This window comes from Lissotriton helveticus, chromosome 7, assembly GCF_964261635.1.
Source record: "Lissotriton helveticus chromosome 7, aLisHel1.1, whole genome shotgun sequence".
In the NCBI taxonomy this organism is placed as follows: domain Eukaryota; kingdom Metazoa; phylum Chordata; class Amphibia; order Caudata; family Salamandridae; genus Lissotriton; species Lissotriton helveticus.
The window spans coordinates 429,246,415-429,266,778 of NC_136068.1; the positions used below are offsets into that span (position 1 = coordinate 429,246,415).

At 46.7% G+C, this 20,364-nt stretch overlaps 1 protein-coding gene across 1 annotated transcript in view; it reads right to left on the reverse strand.

The window, feature by feature from the left end:
* Nucleotides 1-20,364, reverse strand: part of EIF2S2 (eukaryotic translation initiation factor 2 subunit beta) — a 616,197-nt gene that overhangs the window by 397,111 nt on the left and 198,722 nt on the right. The window contains exon 4 of the mRNA XM_078652324.1: nucleotides 2,033-2,168. Coding sequence (XP_078508450.1) covers nucleotides 2,033-2,168 — 136 coding nt within the window. The remainder of the gene's footprint in view (nucleotides 1-2,032; nucleotides 2,169-20,364) is intronic.

The window sequence follows — 20,364 nt, forward strand, 5'->3', positions numbered from 1 at the left end:
ATTTGTAGTTTCAAGACAGCATTGTTTTGAGACACGAGGGTGGAGTGTGTGTGTGTGTGTGTGTGGGGGGGGGTCAGGGCACCTCAAAGTTGGTAGCGGTTTTAAAATTATAAATTGCAAAGTTCAGGAAATTAATTTAAGCCAGTGGACTCCACGTTAAAGAAAAAGTTAAGATCTATATGGGGGAGAGGGAGGGCCCCGAAATTTAAAGAATGGTTACAGGACATGTTGTACTGTTAGGAACAGGCTGGAATATATGCTGAGACGCTGCCACTACCCTCGAGGCCCCAGGACATATGGGGGCCACTACGAGATTATGTATTACAGCAGACGGATGATGCAGTAGACTAGGATGTACAGGCAGGAGTTGGGATAGACGAAGTGGGTGGCACACCTGCCACTGGCTGTTAAAGTTGACAATATCTACTGTATGGTACTGAATTGTCATTAGCAGAAAAGTCGTCATTGCCGAACTGTTCTGAACTGTGTGTGCTCAGCTCCGAAAAATGTTGCACCGGTTGCCAGTACATTGTCCAGTGTTGTGTTATACCTCTGTGAAAATGTGCCATGATGATTTCTTGTAATGTTAGCTTTACATGCCTATGCGTGGGAAATGCGTCTCTGCCCACTGTGATTTATATTGATATGCTGTCGTTGATTTATGTCACTGTCGTGCATGGTATGCTATCTAATTGTACTGTTATTGAAATTGACAAAAAATAAAAAAGTATAAAGGTTAAAAAAAAAGGGGAAAAAAGTTAAGATCTATGAATTGATTCGAATTTTATAGCATACCCTTTATTCTCCTCAACAATTCCTCCAGTTTCCTGTTCTGAGGAGACCCCAGAATAACTAGACAGGACCTGGGATTCAAAAAAATTGAAACTGGGACTGCATTTCTGAATTAATTTCTTAGCATTTATTATTACATTTGCATCTTTTTCACAAACTGTTGGTGATGGATGACTATATATCACCCATGGGCATTTGGGTTGCTAATGCCCAAATTGGGTATTGATTGGTCTGTAATTTTTAAAGTACAACATTAATATGTTACTTTGTATGATTTCAATGTCACTTTACTTTAAATTTAGGAAATTGAGGCAATGAAGTAATTGAATTGCGTTCTTTTTTCATCATGTAATTGTCATTATTAGGTGCTACTATTTAGGAATATTTCACAAGGTGTGCATATTTTTTTTGTGTTGCTTTGAGTAAAGTAAACCTGTTCAGCACCTTGATGCCATAAATCTGGAAGTTGATTTGGAAGCACTGGCTGCAGAGCCAGATCATATACCATACATCTATTCTCCTTGCCTGAGATCAATTTGACCCCAAAATCAACCTGCACCATGGAAAAGAGTGACACTGGAATGAAAGAGTCCCTCATTCAGTGTATCCAATACATTTGGTGGGAGGGCGACTCCAATGAAGACTTGAGGTGAAATTATCTAAGTTAGAGAGAAAGCTTTCATTTTAGAGGGTGATGAGGCCAGAGAATGATGCACAGTGGAAGTGTTAATTTGCTTGGACTTCTGGACAAACTTGCTCACAGGTAAACTCTTCCTACATGGATGTTATAGGAGAGAGGCTCAAGTCACGGAGCACATTTTATGTTTTCAATGTAGTCCCCTTCTAGTGTTGTGTAAGATACCCTAGAAGTCGGTCTTGTTCCCTATGAAGATTCAAATGTATGTGAAGCAAGAAGGAGCTTCTCAATGGGTCACATTCACACAAATGGAAGGCAACAAGAGGATCTGTTTTTATAATCTTGTGAGTGGTTTCATGGTGGAAGAAAAAAAGTAAGAAAACTCACTGAATCGGATCACAACATTACAATTGTCTTTTTTGTGGACCCGCTTGTACCTTCCACTTTGCCTTCTGGAAGACAATTATGGAAACAAGATGAGTCAAATAGGAAATATAAGTTCTATATTAAATATTATGAGTCAAAAAAAGTTGTCCTAAAATGATTTAAAAAAACCTTTGTAGACTTTGGGGGGGCAGAATGGTAAGCTAACAAGGCACATACCTTCTTCATTTTCCATCAGATCATCCTCTTCTGGGAATTTCACATTCTTCTTTTTCTTTTTCTTGCCAAGCATAAAATCAAGGTCATCCTCCGCTTCAACAGGGGGCTCTGGCTCTTCAATCTCAATCTTTAACTCCTGTAATAAATCATCAAGATGTAGCTTACTCTAGCAGGTTTACCAGATGTATTGAAATTGCATTTATATAGTGCTTACTGAATTAGTATAGTGAAATATGTCATTTGAGTGGTGGATATGTTAGGTGGATATGTTAGTTATTTTGATTGCGAAGGATAGCAGAGGGATAGAAGAGGAAAAAAAGGTTTGCATGTATACAGCACTTGCTACCCCTGATGAGGTGTATTGAATATGCTACTTACCAGTATGCATCTGTTCTTGGCATGTAGGGCTGCTAACATTCATATCTTAGCATTAGATCGCCGCCTAGTGTTGGGTCCGGATGATCGCACATTGTTGTCCTGGAAGAGTCTTCGAAGTATCCTGAGATAGGTGGCTCCTCCCCTGGACTACAGTGCGCATGGGCATCGGCTCCATCCTCAGATTGTTTTTCGCCATTGTGGCAGAAGATGGAGTGAAAAGTGTAAAGGATGTCCATGCTAATGATTGAATACAATAGTATATCTGCAGCTGCGACAGGCACCGGGGAGGAGGGTGGGCGATATGAATGTTAGCAGCCCTACATGCCAAGAACAGATGCATACTGGTAAGTAGCATATTCAGTTCGAGGCATGTGGGCTGCTAAATTCATATCTTAGCATAGAATACATAGCAGTCCCTCCATCAGCGGCGGTTGCCCGTGCCAGCTGCAGAAACTTGAAAAAGTGTCTTGAGAACAGCCTGTCCTACAGCAGCTTGCTGCTTGGAATGTACATCAACACAGTAGTGTTTTGTAAAGGTATGTGGTGTAATCCACGTGGCTGCTCTGCAAATATCCTCTAAAGGAATGTTTCCTAGGAAAGCCATGGATGCCCCCAATTTGCGTGTGGAGTGCGCCCTTGGGGGTATCGTTAAAGTGCGCTTGGCCTTTTGATAACATATTTGGATGCACTTAACAATCCACCTGGCTATTCCTGCTTTGGAAATAGGGTTGCCTTTGTGTTGTGGTGAGAAGGCAACAAAAAGTGGTTTTGTTTTCCTAAAGTGTTGTGTTCTGTCAATGTAGTACATCAACGCCCTCCGTACGTCTAACGTATGGAGCATTCTTTCCGCCACCGTTTGTGGGTTTTGGAAGAATGCCGGTAAGTCAATAGTTTGGTTGAGATGAAACTGTGACACCACCTTCGGAAGGAATTTGGGGTTAGTACGTAGTACTACCCTATTTGGATGAATCTGAATGAATGGCTCTTGGATTGTGAGCGCTTGCAGCTCACTAACACGCCTCAGTGACGTAATAGCAATTAGGAAAGCCACTTTCCACGTAAGGAACTGGAGTTCACACGAGTGCAGTGGTTCAAATGGTGGTCCCATCAGTCTGGTGAGGACCACATTGAGGTTCCACACCGGAGCTGGCGGTGTTCTTGGGGGAATGACTCGTTTCAGACCTTCAAGGAAAGCTTTGATGGCCGGCACTCTGAAGACAGAGAGGTGCTGCCTATTCTGAAGATATGCTGCGATGGCGGATAGATGTATCCGAATGGAAGTGTACGCTAGATTGCACTTGTACAGATGTAGCAGATAACAAATGATGTTAGGGATAGATGCATCTAGCGGGGTGATGTCATTAGCTGTACAGTAAATGACAAAACGCTTCCATTTTGCAGCATAGCATGCTCTGGTAGTAGGCTTCCTTGCCTCCTTGATGATGTTCATGCATTCTGGAGGTAAGTTAAGGTATCCGAACTCTAGGACTTCAGGAGCCAGATCGCCAGGTTGAGCTGTTGCGGATCTGGATGCTGAATTTCTCCATGTTTCTGCGTCAAAAGTCTGGGCGTGAGGCGCAGTCTTTGATGCGGCACCACTGAGAGTTCGAGGAACGTGGTGTACCATGCTTGGCGCGCCCACGTTGGAGCAACTAGGATGACAGTCATCGCGTGCTGCCTTAGCTTTCTTGCCACCAGCGGTATCAGAGGGGCTGGCGGAAAAGCGTACGCAAATTTGCCTGACCAGTTCATCCATATCGCATTCCCCTGCGACTGTGGGTGAGGGAACCTGGCGGCAAAGTGTTGGCATTTTGCGTTTTCTTTTGTTGCAAACAGGTCTATCTCCGGATGACCCCACTGCTGGAAGTACGGGTGGAGTACAGATGGGTGTAACTCCCACTCGTGCATTTGATGGCTGTGTCTGCTGAGCAGATCCGCCATTAGATTGTCCTTGCCCGGGAGGTGTTCTGCCATGAGGAAGATGTTCCTCTGAATGGCCCACCGCCACATGCCCTGAGCCAGATGAGACAGCTGTGGCGAGTGGGTGCCCCCCTGCTTTTGAATGTAGTACATCGCGGTCATGTTGTCCGTCCGGACCAACACTACCTTGTTGCACAGATGTACAATGAAGGACTTGAGTGCCATGAAGATTGCCATCAGTTCCAGATAGTTGATGTGCATCTTCTGTTGCTGCGTCGTCCATAGTCCCTGCACAGTGTAATTGAGCAGATGAGCTCCCCATCCCTGGAGAGATGCGTCCGTTGTCAGGGTAATCTGTGGCACTGGCTCCTGGAACAGTCGGCCCTTGCAAAGGTTGTGTGGAGTCCACCAATGCAGAGAGTCGTATGCCCGACTGGTAACCAACACTAGGTCTGTTAATTGTCCCTGAGCCTGTGTCCACTGATTTGCTAAGCACTCCTGGAGCGGGCGCATATGTAGCCGTGCGTGAGGGACTATGAAGATGCAGGAGGCCATCATGCCTATCAACTGCATGAACACTCTCGCTGGAAGTGAGTGTTGTGATCTGAACTTCTGGATCAGAGACTGCATGCTGTCTATCCTGACTTGGTTTGGTTGAGCCACGGCTGTCAGGGTATTGATCGTCGCGCCTAGAAACTGCCGGACATGCGCCGGTTGAAGGTGCGACTTTGGGTAGTTCAACGAGAAACCTAGATCGTGAAGGAGGTGAATGGTAGTCGACATGTCCGCGGCACACTGTTGTTCTGACTTGGCTTGAACGAGCCAGTCGTCCAGGTAGGGGTAGACAGATGCCCTGCCTCCTGAGGTGCGCCGCTACTGTCGCCAGACACTTTGTAAACACCCTTGGGGCTGTGGTGACTCCGAAGGGTAGGACTTTGAACTGATAATGTTTGCCTTGGATAGTGAACCTGAGGTATTTTCTGTGGGACGGGTGTAGTGGTATGTGGAAATAAGCATCCTTGAGGTCTAAGGTTGCTAAGAAGTCCCCCTGGTTTAATAAGGGAAGAATCTGTTGCAGTGTGAGCATATGGAAATGTTCTGACAGTATATACAGGTTTAGGGGACGTAGATCCAGAATGGGTCTGAGAGATCCGTCCTTTGGGATAAGGAACTACAGGGAATACACCCCTGTGCCTTCCTCCTCCACTGGCACGAGCTCGATTGCGCCTTTTTGCAGCATCACCACTACCTCCTGCTGCAATAAGTGCAAGTGCTCTGCGGACATAGGCCTTTGCCTTGGCGGGATGTTGGGTGGAGTGGATTTCAACTCTAGTCAATAACCATACTGGACTAGTTGACGCACCCACCTGTCTGTGGTGATGTTTCTCCAGACGGGCAGGAACTGCTGCAGTCTCCCCCCGACAGGTGTTAAGTGGTCGGGGGGCAGTGACAGAGAGTCACTGTTTGCTTGGGGTAGAGGAGCGGGAGCTGTTGTTTCCTCTGCCGCGACCTCTGTTGCTGTTATTTCTGTAACCACCCTTGTTCTGTTTTGTGAACGAGGATTGTGCTCCACCTTTTGAGAATTGAGATTGTTGACCCATTTGTCCTCTGGTGACTCCACGTGCACCTGAGCGACGAAAATTGTTGCCACAAAACTGTTGTGACTGTAGGGCCCCCATGGACTTAGCAGTTTGTGTCCTTTTTTATCTTTGAGGGTGGTGTCAACATCTGGACCAAACAGTCGATCAGGATTGACTGGCTGATTAAGGATGGTTGTCTGAATATCAGGTTTAAACCCAGATATGCGGAGCCAAGCCTGTCGTCTCAGCATGACGCTAGTGTTGATCGCCCTAGCTGCTGTGTCTGCGGCGTCAAGTGCACACTTGATGGCTGCGTTGGAGATCAATTTTCCTTCCTCTATAAGCAGTTTTGTGCCCTCTTGAAACTTTGGAGGCAGGTGTTGTACAATCTGTTCTAGGGTGTCATAATGCGCCCTATCGTAACGTGCTAAGAGTGCTTGTGTATTAGAAATACGCCAAAAGTTGGCAGCTTGTGCAGCTACTCTTTTGCCCCCTGCCTCTAGCACTTTGGACTCCTTATCCAGGGGAGGAGCTTCACCCGTTGTTTGGGAGTAGGCCCGTTTGCGGGCATTGGCGACCACCAAGGAGTCTAGCGGCAACTGTCCCCGAATGTATGCAGGGTCTGCAGGTGCTGGTCTGTACTTTTTTTCAATACGTGGATTGACCACTCTCGCCCTAGTGGGTTCCTTAAAGATGTCCGCAGCATGTTTGAGGACTCCCTTGAGCATAGGCAGTGTCTTTACAGTCCTCTCAGAGACTGAAAACGTGTCAAAGAGAAAGTCTTCTTCAACCGGGTCAGCATGCATGTCCACATCATGATTAGCAGCTGCCCTCAATTAGTGCATGAAAACCTGCAGAATCCTCTGTTGGGGATGCACGTGCACTGAATGGTTGTGGATCTTGCCCCACACTCTGGGTGCCTTGGTCACCAATGTCATCATATGCATCTGGATGTGCATCTGGTTCATTGATGGGGAAGGTGTATTGGTCCTCTGCCTCATATCCCTCCCCTTCAGATTGGTCAGGTGAGGGAGTAGGGCTTCTTCTAGGAGGAGGCTGGATAGGCTCTATCAGGTTAGAAGCGTCCTGAGGCACCCTTTTCTTCTTTAGTGGGATGACATAGGAGTCCAGAGGCTCCGAAGTGATCCTCCTTTTGTATAGGGTTAATTTGCCTGTGTTGGCGTCGATGAAGTGCTCCGAATCGTCCTCTGATTCGAGTTCTCGACCTGAAGGTGCACCTGCCGTAGAAGAATCCGACTTCTTTGGCGTCGATTTCGTGGAAAAAGCCTTCGGAGCCTCCTTCGGCGGCAGAAGGAAGAGAAGCTTACTCTTAGGCTTTGCCGGAGCGTCCTTCGGCGTCTGAGGCGACGGCAACGGAGCCGACATAGCAGCGGCCTTGTCCCTGATTCTCTGTAGCGAAGCGGCGATGGGGGACGCTTCACTCACAGTGTCTTTTGTCGCTGACGAGGGTGTCTTGACCTTCCCCTCGGATCCGACGTCATGGTGGCCTTTCTTAGGTTTGGACGCCGATGCAGTTGTCGCCGACCCAGAGTCCTTGGATCGATGCGCAGATGTGCCAGCTGTCGATCCGTGCGCCTTCGTCGGTTCCGCGTCCACTACGCGACCGACTAACGGAGTCCCAGGCGTAACCGGAGCCGTGCCGCTGGCCTTGGCGTGCTTAGACGGCGTCGCCGCGGTCGATCCGTGCCGACCACCTTTTGTAGAGGATCCCTCCTCTTGCGCCGATTTTGACCCTTTGGAATCGACCGGCTTCTTCGACTTCTGCGGACCGGAGGTCGACGGAGCCGATGCGGCGGCGGGTGCAGTAGTTTTCTGTGTGCCGGCCGCCATTTTAGGGACGCTCGAGTCCATAAGTTTCGGTTTCGTTTTAGGGTCGGCCATTTTAGGTGTAGTCGACACTGTAGGTTTCGGTTTTGATGTGGCCTGCTCAGCAAGTATGTCCGTGGCCGGGCCTGATGGCGGGGCCGTGGCTTGCGGCACGGGGTCTTGGGTAAGGCCGACTGGCGATCCCGTGACCCGATCGTGATCTTCGAAACCTTCGGGGCATAGCTCGTCCCCTGAGCTATCTTCCACGGCCCCATAAATTTCTTCGACGTCCCCTACCTCGTCGACGTATTCAAGGCCTTGACCCGCGACTCCGTCGTCGTCCGCCGGATCCGCCTCGACCTCCGTTTCGGGTGGGGATATCTGGAGATGATGACCCTGTTCATCTTCTTGGTCGCCGAAGATGTTTTCTGGATCCAGGGCCGCTTGTCTGGCCTCCAGGCGCACCGCGCGCCGGAGCTTAAGAGTTTTCTTTGACCGGAACTGAGCGCAAGCCTTGCACTTGCCGTCGTCATGGTCCGGTGAAAGGCATTTGTTACAGACCGGGTGCAGGTCTATATGTGGGTACTTAGACCCACAGAGCGGACAGTACTTAAACGGACTCCGCTCCATGCTTGAAAGTAGCGGTCGTGTCGCGATGAGAAGGCCTCGACGTCCGAAGAGTGAAAAACTCCGCTGAATCAGACTCCAAGAGTTGGAAGAACTCGAGACCGTGCGCAAACAATACCGACGCTATAAAATATAAGACCTTTTGGTCTTAAAAAGTAAGTTTTACTCGGTTCCGACAGAGAGAAGTCGAGACCGCATCCGAACCCAATGGCGGAAAAAAACAATCTGAGGATGGAGCCGATGCCCATGCGCACTGTAGTCCAGGGGAGGAGCCACCTATCTCAGGATACTTCGAAGACTCTTCCAGGACAACAATGTGCGATCATCCGGACCCAACACTAGGCGGCGATCTAATGCTAAGATATGAATTTAGCAGCCCACATGCCTCGAACAAGTGCTTTTTTAGTGACTAGCGCTCTACTCCGGAACCCATAAAGGATGAGGGGTGAATTAGTAAAGTGAAATATGATATTAATTTGATGTTAGTTTATTTGGATTGAAAAAGAGTGAAGGGATAGAGAGGGAAGAATTTATAATTATTTTTTTTGTTTAGTTTTGGAGCTCATAGCAGCAGGAGGCGGCTTGGGATGAGTAAAAGGTAGGTGGTGGAGGAGAAAGTCAGAGGGAAGGGTTTGGAAAGGCTTGCTTTGGGGGATCGTAATAGTAAAAGATATGAGATGATGCAAGGAGCGGTAGAGTAGGGAGGAGTCTAGAAAGGGATATTTTTGGGATCATAGTAGTGGTATTGGGTTTGGGATGAATGAGAGAGTTGAGGTAGAGGATATATTGATAGAGGTATGGGGTGAGAAATAGGGTAGTGCATTGGATATGATGAATTAGAATAAAAGTAATGAATATATAGATCCCTAAGTACATAGAAGTTATATAGCTGCAAAAAGCAAGGTAGTATATGTAGATTAAACATGCATTAAATAAACTCCGGTTTTCAAGTGTTGTATTTTAAATTAATGTATTTATATATATTTTTGTAAATCAATAGTAAAGCTCTTGTAGATCGATATGACAAAAGATTGACTTATTTATGCAGTCACTTATATACATGTTAAAAACAGAATGTAACTCGGTAATATGTACATTTGTAAAGCAGAACTAATGAATATCTATATTTTTTCAAATAATTATTCTACACACATTTATACAAAGCACTGCACATATATAGTCATATCTATAGTACAAATACATGCTTTATATACAGAGTGATATGCTGTATATTGGTTTGCGTATGGTGGGTATGTGGGGAGGAGCCAATTCTTTTGTAGTTTTCTGAAGATCAGGTGGTTCTCCGTGGATCTTATGTTGGGAGGTAAAGGGTTCCATAGTTTGGCTGCTTGAACAGAGAAGGATGTGCCACCCATGGTTTATTTTCTTATATTTTGAGGCGAAGCGCCACTCTAAAGCAGAGGTTTTTGTTGAATGTGTTTGGTGATTTTATTTCTGATGAAGACCGATCCTGTTCCATGTATCGCATTGTAGGTGATACAAAGCAGCTTGAACATGGATCTTCGGGAAACCGGTAACCAATGCAGGGTTTTCAAGGGAGGGGAGATGTGGTTTTGTGGTTTTATATGTAAGAGTAGTCTTGCAGCAGAGTTCTGAATCCGTTGTAGTCTTTTCATGGTTGTTAAAGCTGATCTGTGGTAGAGGCGGTTGAAATATTTGAGTTTGGACAGAATAAGGGAGATGGTGACCTTGAATGGAAATCCCAAATGGGGGGAAGATTGGTCAGAGTTTTTATAGTAAAGCTTGATCTTGCTAGTATTATAGCTTTATTATAGCCACAGCGATAGCCTCATGTGATATGGGGCTTTCCAGGCTTTTCTACTTTTCCAAAATCAGTGAGGGGATAGGTATCATCTGTAAACTAAATGGTTACTTACCAATAGTAGTTTTGTAGCCTGGGGAGTTTTCTGGATTCACATGCTCTGCATTATTCCTCCATCTAGCGGTTGGGTCAAGAATTGTTCAGTTTTTATTTTTGTTGTTGTGGACGTTGTAGGAAATTGCTAATTTTTACTTAGTGACCCCCCCCCCCCACACACACACACACAGTTTTTGCACTATATGCTTTTTGACTGGAGGTGCACTGGGTCCCTGCTAACCAGGCCCCCAGTGCCAGTGCTCTTTCCCTCAAAACAAGGTATGTGTCTAACTGTTACCCAATTGGCTTTAACACCCCTGTAAGTCCCTAGTAAATGGTACCCCTGGTAACGAGGGCCTGGGTACTAAAGCGGTTCCCCTTGGGCTACGCATGTTTTATGCCACACAAAGTGGCCCAAACAAAAACTACAGGAAAACCATTGAAGGATGCGTGAAATGGTGCAAACGATTTTGAACACAACATGACCCACTCCTTGTGTGCCATGCCCTTCTACACTGCATTTACTATATGTACGCAACGCATACAACAGGTCTTAGAGCCCCAAGGAAGGGTGCATTATATCATACATGAAGACATACCTGCATGAGCAGATATTCCCTTGTGATATCTGATTCCATTGCCACGACACTGCAAGTGATCAGGAAGCCATCTTAAGCATATGAACTGGGCACTGCTCATTACGAGTTACCCAGCTACATAATAGCTTCACTAAAAATAATGGTGTTTGGTATCCAACACCTCCTCTTAAAACTATACTGATGCCAATATTCGATTAGGACATGCACCCAGGGGTAACCTTAGAGGGGCCATCTGATAAACCTACTAGTCTTCTAGCAAGCGGGCTGACCGGCATCGTCCAGCCTGGCAGCACCGACTAGTTTGATACTCTGCAGGGGTGAGACCGTGCTCTAAGGCCAGAAACAATGCCTGCATTGGAGGAAGGTGTTCACGCCTCCTCCAGCAGGATGGCCAACAAATTAGCATGTCAAGGCCAGAGGCTTCAAAGCTTCTGCCACCTTGCATATGCAACAATGGCTTTCCCCCATTTAGACCTGGGGAACGCCACCCTCAGCCCTGAAGACCATTTGCACCAGAGCAGGTTGGTAAATTAGATGGTCAGAAGGTGTGCTCACTTACAGCCTAGTCACATCCCTTAGGTATGCTAACTGAAGCGAACGACAAAAGGAGGATCTCATTATCTAGTATTTGGTGAAACTAGAAACTCTGTCAGGTCTATGCCCACTATCCCCATGAAGTGGTCATACAGGTGGTGTAGTCACCCAAAAAGGGAGTAGCCAATTGACTACTACCCTTTACTCCCCTTAATGTCTCTAAATTCAGTCTTTAGAGGTTCCCTTGACACCAGGAACTCGGATTAACCTAATGGAAACCAAAGGAAAGAGAGAAAGTCATGAAAACAGAGGTCCTGCTCCGAAATTACCGCCAAACCCTGCCATGCTACACGTACCACAACAATCACAAAGACTGGCTTTTCCAAAGGCTGAACAGCTTCCTCAAACCCTTGGAGGACTATTCTTACAGTTAACAACTAAACAGCATCTCCCTTGGGGTGGAGGAGCCATTCCCCCTGTAGCTGCAGGCACCGACCACACTTGAACTGTACTTCGCACCGACCACACTTGAACTGTACTTCGCCTTGTTGACCATCGGGTCCACTGAGGTAGCATCTTAACATGCAGAAGTCTTTGCTGCACCAGGAGGTCAGATTAGTCTTTGCCAAGTTTGGAGACACCAGGCTGCCCAAGAGTCACACAGCCCTAACACCCTGGGTAACAGAGCATTTGCAGCAACCAAGGCTTGTGTGTCCAGTTCGGGCACCACCGACGTCAAAGCCTACATGCCAATGACAGGTGTCCGTATTGAGGCCAGCACTGCAAATGTCTCTGAAAGTCCCGTTTTCTCTCCCTCTCCAGGTCACCAAACACAAGTGAAAGCCTTTAACTACAGCGACCCACCAGCCAATACACTTCAGAACCCAAGGCCCCCAGCCCGGGTTTCCGGAGGTAGACTGTGCCCCTGTGCCCCAGAGAACCTCAAGGGGTAAGCCCTCCCCTTTTTTGGATTCTGCCGGACGTATCCCCTAGTCCCAACTTGCAGCCTTTTTTGCAGGTACTTCTTCCATACAACAATGCGTACCGCTCAAAATTTTCTAATCAAGCTCCTTCCAAGAACCTTTTTATGACTGATGACATGAAAGGAAAATGCTACTTACCAGTATGCATCTGTTTTTGGCACGTAGAGCTACAGAGATTCATACTTGTGCATAGATCGCCATCTGGTGTTGGGCTCGGATGGTTGCATCTTGTTATTGTCTTGGAAGAAGTCTTTTGTAGTCAAAAGATAGGTGAACTCCTCCCTTGGACGATAGTGCGCATCGGCATCGACTCCATCCTCAGATTGTTTTTCTCCATGATGGGAAAGGATGGTGTTTGTAAGACAGAAAAGATGTACATGTGAATGTATCTAAATAAGAGAACACTGAAACAGATACAGGTTCCGGGGAGGCAGGTGGTTGTATGAATCTCTGCAGCTCTACATGCCAAGAACAGATGCATACTGGTAAGTAGCATTTTCCGTTCGAGGCATATGAGCTGCAGAATTCATACTTGTGCATAGACTATGTAGCAGTGTCTCCCCTAGCGGTGGTTGCCTGTATCGGTTGCAGTGGTTTGAAAAAGTGTTATAAGAACAGCCTGGCCAACAGAAGCTGGTTGCTTGGCCTGCACATCTATACAATAGTGTTTGATGAAGGTGTGTGTAGTAGACCATGTTGTTGCCATACAAATGTCTTCTAGGGGAATGTTCCCTAAGAATGCCATGGAAGCCCCAAGTTTGCGTGTTTAATGTGCCCTAGGGGGAATTGTTAATATGCGTTTTGCTTTTTGGTAGCATATTTGAATGCATTGGACTATCCACCTGGCAATTCCAGCTTTAGAGATGGGGTTGCCTTTATGAGGTGGGGAGAAAGCTACAAATAGTTTTTTTTTTTACCTAAGGCTTTGGTCCCGTCGATGTAATAAAGTAAAGCTCTTTTGACGTCAAGCCTGTGAAGGGCTCTCCCCGCTACAGAATCAGGGTTTTGAAAAAACACTGGTAACTACTGATTGATTAAGATGAAAGGCAGAGATTACTTTTGGAAGGAACTTTGGATTAGTTCTAAGAACCACTTTATTAGTGTTTATTTGTAAGAATGGTTCTTGTATGGTTGAAGCCTGGATCTAGTGAACACAGCGTTCACACATTTTTTTTTAAAAAGAACCAATAATTACTCACAATTCATTCATAAATGTGTGTATTTCTCGAACACAAAATTGCTAGATCATGAAACAAAAATTCACATTCGATACATTACATAATATTAATCTTATATTTCCGAAATGCATTGGGCTACGGACCATTTGAAATCAAGTCATTTGTAAAATCGTATATATATATTATGATTTATGATTGTATGCCATCATAATTGAATTTTGATATTCATGCATGATTTTTTTGTATCAAGATTTGAATAATGAAGATGGATATATAGGATTAATATTATGTAATGTATCGAAAATGTCATTTTCTTTGATCGAGCAATTTTGTGTTCGAGAAATACACACAAATTTATGAATGCGTTCACACATTTTTTTCAAAAAGAACCAATAATTACTCACAATTCAGTGTTCACTAGGAACACTGCACACTACATGTAGGTTGAATCCTGCATTCTCTTTAGGTTATTACAGATTGTGTAGCCAACACATGACCGTAGTGTAGCACCCCATTGGTTAACTTTGTTGAGATTCATAGAAATATTGTAGAAGAAAACAAGTTACTTACCTGTAACTTTGGTTCCCCAGTATTGGTAACTTTCATAGATTCCCATGCTTTGTATCATTCCCAGTAGTCGGAATGGGAGCCTCGGTAGTATCACCACCATAGAAACAAAAGAGAAACATAGACCTAGGCCTCATCTCATTTTGTATCCTATCACCCTCTGTGTAAAAGAGACCACATTTTTGTCAGGACCAATCAGAGCAGCCTCACCCCATAGAACCTTCCTGAGAGAGCACAGAGCCTCAGATTTTCGTAGCCGTTGTGCAAACCGCCACTATCTCTGTAAAAAACTGAGCTTTCCCAGGGGAGGAGGGTGGGCGCATGGGAATCTATGACAGTGAACAATACTGGGGAACCAAAGTTACAGGTAAGTAACTTGTTTTCTTTCCCAAGTATTGGAACGATTCCCATGCTTTGTATCAGAGTAGCTAGCAGTAAATCACCAAGACATTTTGTAGAAACATGGCATCACATAACCATATAGCAATACTTATAGCATAGTAAACAAGAAACAAAATGTACTCACCAGGACGGAGGAATTGTAGGGAAAGCTCACCTCTCAATGAAAAAGATTCAGCAGAACTGTTTGACCAACAGCCGCGTTGTCTCATCCTGCAGACTCCAGGCAGTAGTGTTTCGTGAAGGTATGAGTACTGCTCCACGTTGCTGCCCTGCATATGTCCTTAATGGCGACTCCAGAGAAAAGAGCCACAGACGATGTCACAGACCTTGTGGAATGTGCACGGACTTTTCTGTCCAGTGGCTTGCCCGCCTCCTGATGGCAGAATTGAATCGCACTGGAGATCCAGCGGTAAATGCCACTCTTTGCCAAAGGAAACCCCTTCCGTGGTGCGCTGTAGGACACAAACAATTGAGATGATTTTCGAAAGGGTCGTGTGCGTTCTAAGTAGAATTTCAAGCATCTCTGAACGTCCAAAGAAGGTAATGTGCGTTCCGCAGGCGTAGAAAGGCGCGGAAAGGAAGACCTTAAAATCAAAGGTTCATTCAAGTGGAACGCAGACGGCACCTTCGGAAGAAATTTCGGATTGGTGCGTAGGATAAGCACATCTTTTTTGAATTGAAGGAATGGATGCACTATGGAGAGGGCTTGAAGCTCACTAACCCTTCTCGCTGATGTTAGAGCCAAGAGGAGGGCAAGTTTCCAAGATAGGAATTTTAAGTCCGCCTTGTGCACCGGTTCAAACTGAGCTTTCATGAGCTGAGCCAGGACAAGATTGAGCTGCCAAACTGGCGGAGGAGGGTGAACTGGAGGATACATCCGCAACAAGTCTTTCAAGAATTGTTTAACAATCCTCGAGGACCATAAGGACGGGCCTGAAGAACTGCGCCGAAACCTTGATATGGCTGCAAGATGTACCTTCACAGACTAATGCGCCAACCCAGATTTAGCCAATGATAGTATATATGGCAAAAGTTAATGAGGCAGAGATTTGTAAGGATGGAGACCCTGTCTTTGACACCACAGGCAGAACCTCTTCAAATTCGCCTTGTAAGTTTTATTAGTGCTTGGTGCTCGAGCCTGGAACAAAACTTCTCTACACTCCTTGGGGAGATTCAGATGACGGAACTCTGTGTTCAGGAGCCACGCTGTCAAGTGCAGCGATTTCGGATCTGGATGGAACACCTGCCCCTGATTCCTCGATAATAGGGACGGAATCTGTCGCAAGCGAATCGAATGATCCTGGGAGAGTAGCAGGAGTTCTGTGTACCAGAATTGCCGGGGCCACGCCGGTGCAATGAGAATCATCTTACATGGCTCCGCCTTCATCTTCCTGAGTACTCGTGGAATGAGGGGAATTGGCGGAAAAGCGTAAAAGAACGCGCCGTACCAGGCAATCGAAAGGGCGTTCCCCAGAGATCCCTGATGGTGAACTTTGCTTGCGTAAAACCGGCATTTGGCGTTCACCGGAGATGCAAAGAGGTCGATGGTCGGTGTCCCCCAGACCGAGAACACACTCTCCAGAATGGACTGATTCAATTCCCATTCGTGATTCACCTCTGACTGGTGACTCAGGGCATCCGCCGTGACATTGAGAGAACCTGCCAGGTGTTCGGCCTGCAAATTGATCCTGTGAAGAATCAATTAATCCCAGATTCTCTGAGCTTCTTTGGACAGAGTTTGCGATTTCGTTCCTCCTTGCTTGTTGATGTAGTGCATGGCCGTCGTATTGTCCGTCCGGACCAGTACTGTTTGATTCTGAACTCTGGGAAGGAAAGCCTGCAAGGCCAACCGAATGGCCGTCCGCTCCAAAAAATGTATATGGCACTGGCGCTGCTCTGGACTCCAGTGCCCGCTGACTTGAAGCTCACGGAGCACTGCTCCCCAGCCTTCTAAAGAGGCATCTGTAGTCATGATCAGGGGGGATGGTAAAAACCTGATTGTCAGACCTTCTGTGATATTGTCCTTTACTAGCCACCACTCGCATGCCTCTCATTTCTGGCGTCACCAACACCTTGTCGTTGAATGATCCCTGTGCTTGGCACCATTGTTTGTCTAGCTCTTCCTGCAGAGGACGCCTTCGGAGCCTGCAATGCGGCATTAATGGTATGCAGGATGACATCGACCAGAGCAGGGACTTGTATTGTCGGACTGAAAGGCATTTCTTGTTGAGCACCTGGCAAGCCGAGACCAACTTTTGTTGACGTTCCTCCGAAGGACGAGCCATGCATCACTGTGTCTAAAATGGCCCCAAGGAATCTTGTGGACCTGGAGGGTTGCAGAACTGGCTTGTGTTTGTTTAGCTGAAGGCCCAGATGACTGAACAACTGGATGCAAGTTGAAACAGCTTGAGAAGTTTCCTTTAAAGATGGAGCCTTGACGAGCCAGTCGTCCAAGTAAGGGAAAACTTCCAGGAAGTGTTTTCGTAGAAAAGCCGCTACTGGTGCTAACACTTTGGTGAATACCCATGGTGCAGACCGAAGGCCAAACGGAAGCACCTTGAATTGGAAATGGCTCTTGCCTACTGTGAAGCGCATATATTGTCCGTGAGCTGGGTGTATCGGTATGTGGAAATACGCATCTTCTAAATCCAGAGACGCCAAATAGTCGCCTGGGTTCAAAAGAGGAAGAATATCTGAGAGTGACCATCCTGAAAGATAGTTTGATGAGATAAGTGTTGAGCTCTCGTAGGTCTAGTATGGGGCGCCAAGTCTCTGCCGTCTTCCGAACCAGGAAGAACCTGGAATAAAAGCCTCTGCCCCTCTGAGAGAGAGGCACCGGTTCTATTGCCCCCTTGATGAACAATTGGTGGGCTTCGAGATGGAGCAGTCCCAGATGTTGTGTGGTTGGCGCCAGGAGCTCTTGTTGGAGGAAGATCTTGGAATTCCAACGTATGGCCACTCTGAACAATATTCAGGACCCACTGGTCCGATGTTATACTCTTCCAGCTGTTCAGACAAAAGGATATCCTGCCCCCCACTGATGTGACTGGGAGGGGAGGAACAGTAGTAAGAGCCAGCAGGCCGCTATTGCCTCTTGGCATTATCGCGTCCCTGGCAGTTCTGATGCCCTCGCGGAGGTTGGCTAGAGAACGACGCCGATTGTCCCTGGCATTGATTCATTTAAATCTGAGGGACTGTAGGCATCCCCATAATGGCCTCCATCTTCCTCCTCCTCATTCGACTCGTCATCCAGAAGCATTGTCAGTGGAAGAGACGAAACCCGTCTAGGAGACGTCATTTCAGGCGTAATTTTCAGTTTCTGTATTGGAAATTGTAGTTTTTGACCCGTCGACTGCCTCGTCAACGGAGCAGTCGTCGACGATGCGGCAGTCGTCGACGGGATCATCGATGGATTCATCGACGAACTCGTCGTCATCACCATCAGTGTCGAAGTCGTTGTAGTCGTCGACGTAGTCTTCGTCGACAGCACCTTCCCTGAGACCATCACAGTCGTCGAGGAAGAAGTCATAGTCGACGAACCAGGTACCTTAAACGACGACTGAGTCGTCGACGTCGAAACCGCTACCGACGACGATCCCGTCGACTGAGCCAATGAAACAGTGGAAACTTTCAGGGAAGCAATAGTCGTCGACGTACCTGTTTTTGACGTCGACGGACGCTGTTTTCTCTCAGGCACGGTCCCTGGATTGACTGTAGAGTATTTTTCACCAGTCTTTTCCTTTTTGGACGGAGGAGAAGTGATAGAAACCTCCTTTTTGTCCTTAGTGGCTGTCACCAATCCAGCAGCCTGTCCCAGCCTCTCCTTTTCACTTCCGTAAGGAGATTTAATGGGACTAGCCCTCTCAGACCTGTCAGAGATCTTATGAGGGGCCTTGATAGGGGGCTCGGCTGAAGAAGAAGAAAGAGACCTACTCCTCTTCTTGGATCTGCGAGAGGAAGCCAGAGATGTTGAATCCTCTTCATCTGATAAGCACCTCCTTAAGAGTCTTCATCTTTTGAAGCCAGGCCAATAGCCAGCCCTCCCTGTCCCGAAGTGTTTTTGTAGAGAAGGTTCTACAAATCTTGCAGTCTGTGGCCTTGTGGTCCGGGTATAAGCAATAGATACAGCTTTCATGCTTATCTTCTACAAAAAGTCTTTTTTCCACAAGACGCACAGGACCTGAATAATGCCTTCTCCTTGTCATGTTTTGATTGTTGTTGAAAGTTAAAGAAATAAGTAGTAATAATGAGAAAACTGAGCAGAGCTCAGTGGAGACTCCCTAGCACAACTTGCGGTAGAAAAATCTGAGTGAGCTCTCAGGAAGGTTCTATGGGGTGAGGCTGCTCTGATTGGTCCTGACAAAAGTTTGGTCTCTTTTACACAAAGAGGGTGATAGGATACAAAATGAGATGAGGCCTAGGCCTATTTTTCTCTTTTGTTTCTATGGTTGTGTTACTACCGAGGCTCCCATTCCGACGACAGGGAATGATACAAAGCATGGGAATCTATGACTCCCTAGCACAACTTGCGGTAGAAAAATCTGAGTGAGCTCTCAGGAAGGTTCTATGGGGTGAGGCTGCTCTGATTGGTCCTGACAAAAGTTTGGTCTCTTTTACACAAAGAGGGTGATAGGATACAAAATGAGATGAGGCCTAGGCCTATTTTTCTCTTTTGTTTCTATGGTTGTGTTACTACCGAGGCTCCCATTCCGACGACAGGGAATGATACAAAGCATGGGAATCTATGAAAGTTCCAATACTGGGGCAAGCTTAGTTAGTTTCTTCGGAGCCGGGCCGGAAGGCGGGGCTTTTGAAGCAGGTATTCGGTCTCGACTTGGCTCTTTGGGCGGAGTGCTGACCTTTGCCTTCGGTTTGGGCAGTGTATGTGGTGCAGGGGCAGTAGTACTCACGCGCTGACACGATGGAATGGAGTCATCTGCGTCGTCTGCCTCTGATACGATCTGGAGATCAGGCGAATCTTCTTCGGGGATGAGTGGAACTTCGCCGAAGATATCTTTCATTTCTGGGGCTGCTCTCCTCATTTTCTGTCGACGGGCCCTCCGATCCTGGATAGTTTTCTTCTATCGGAATGAGGCACAAGCTGTGCAGGTCGACTCGTAGTGTTCCGGTGATAGCCAGAGGTTGCAAACCTTGTGGTGGTCGCTATGTGGGAACTTTGCTCGACATTTCTGGCATCTTTTTAACGGAGTTCTGTCCATGAGGTGTAGGCCGCACGGCGTCGATAGGCCCAACAGCCCACGTCGATGACTGGAATGGAGCAGATGACGTCGAAAGTTATTGTACTCTATGTCGAAAATAGTTTAGGAAGTTTTTGCGCTTCGAAGTTGCTGAAAAGTGTTTTTCTAGCCGGAGCGGAGAAACTTTCATCCAAACCCAGTGGCAGAAAAAAACAATCCAACTATGGAGCCGATGCCCATGCGCAGTTTTGTCCAAGGGAGGAGTCACCCATCTTGTGACTACAAAGACTTCTTCCAAGAAGACAACCACCTGCAATCATCCGAGCCCAACACCAGCTGGCGATCTAATGCAAAAGTGTACGATCTGCCGCTCATATGCCTCTAACATAGGCTTTCACCTCATGAGGTCAGAAACCTGCCTGGTCGTGGATGACTGGCTGGCATGGCCAAGTCAGCCAATACACTAGAGGTTGGTTGTTTTTCGGGGGCATCTCCAATATGCCCTCTGAGTGAATGTTATAATAAATCCAACAATGTGGGTTTATTATGTTGATTAGTTTGGTACCAAACTTCCCACTTTTCAGTAAAGCCATCATGGAGCGGAGGTGTTTGTAATAAACTTGCAGCCTATTTAGTCCAAATGGCTTCACTGCACTATCA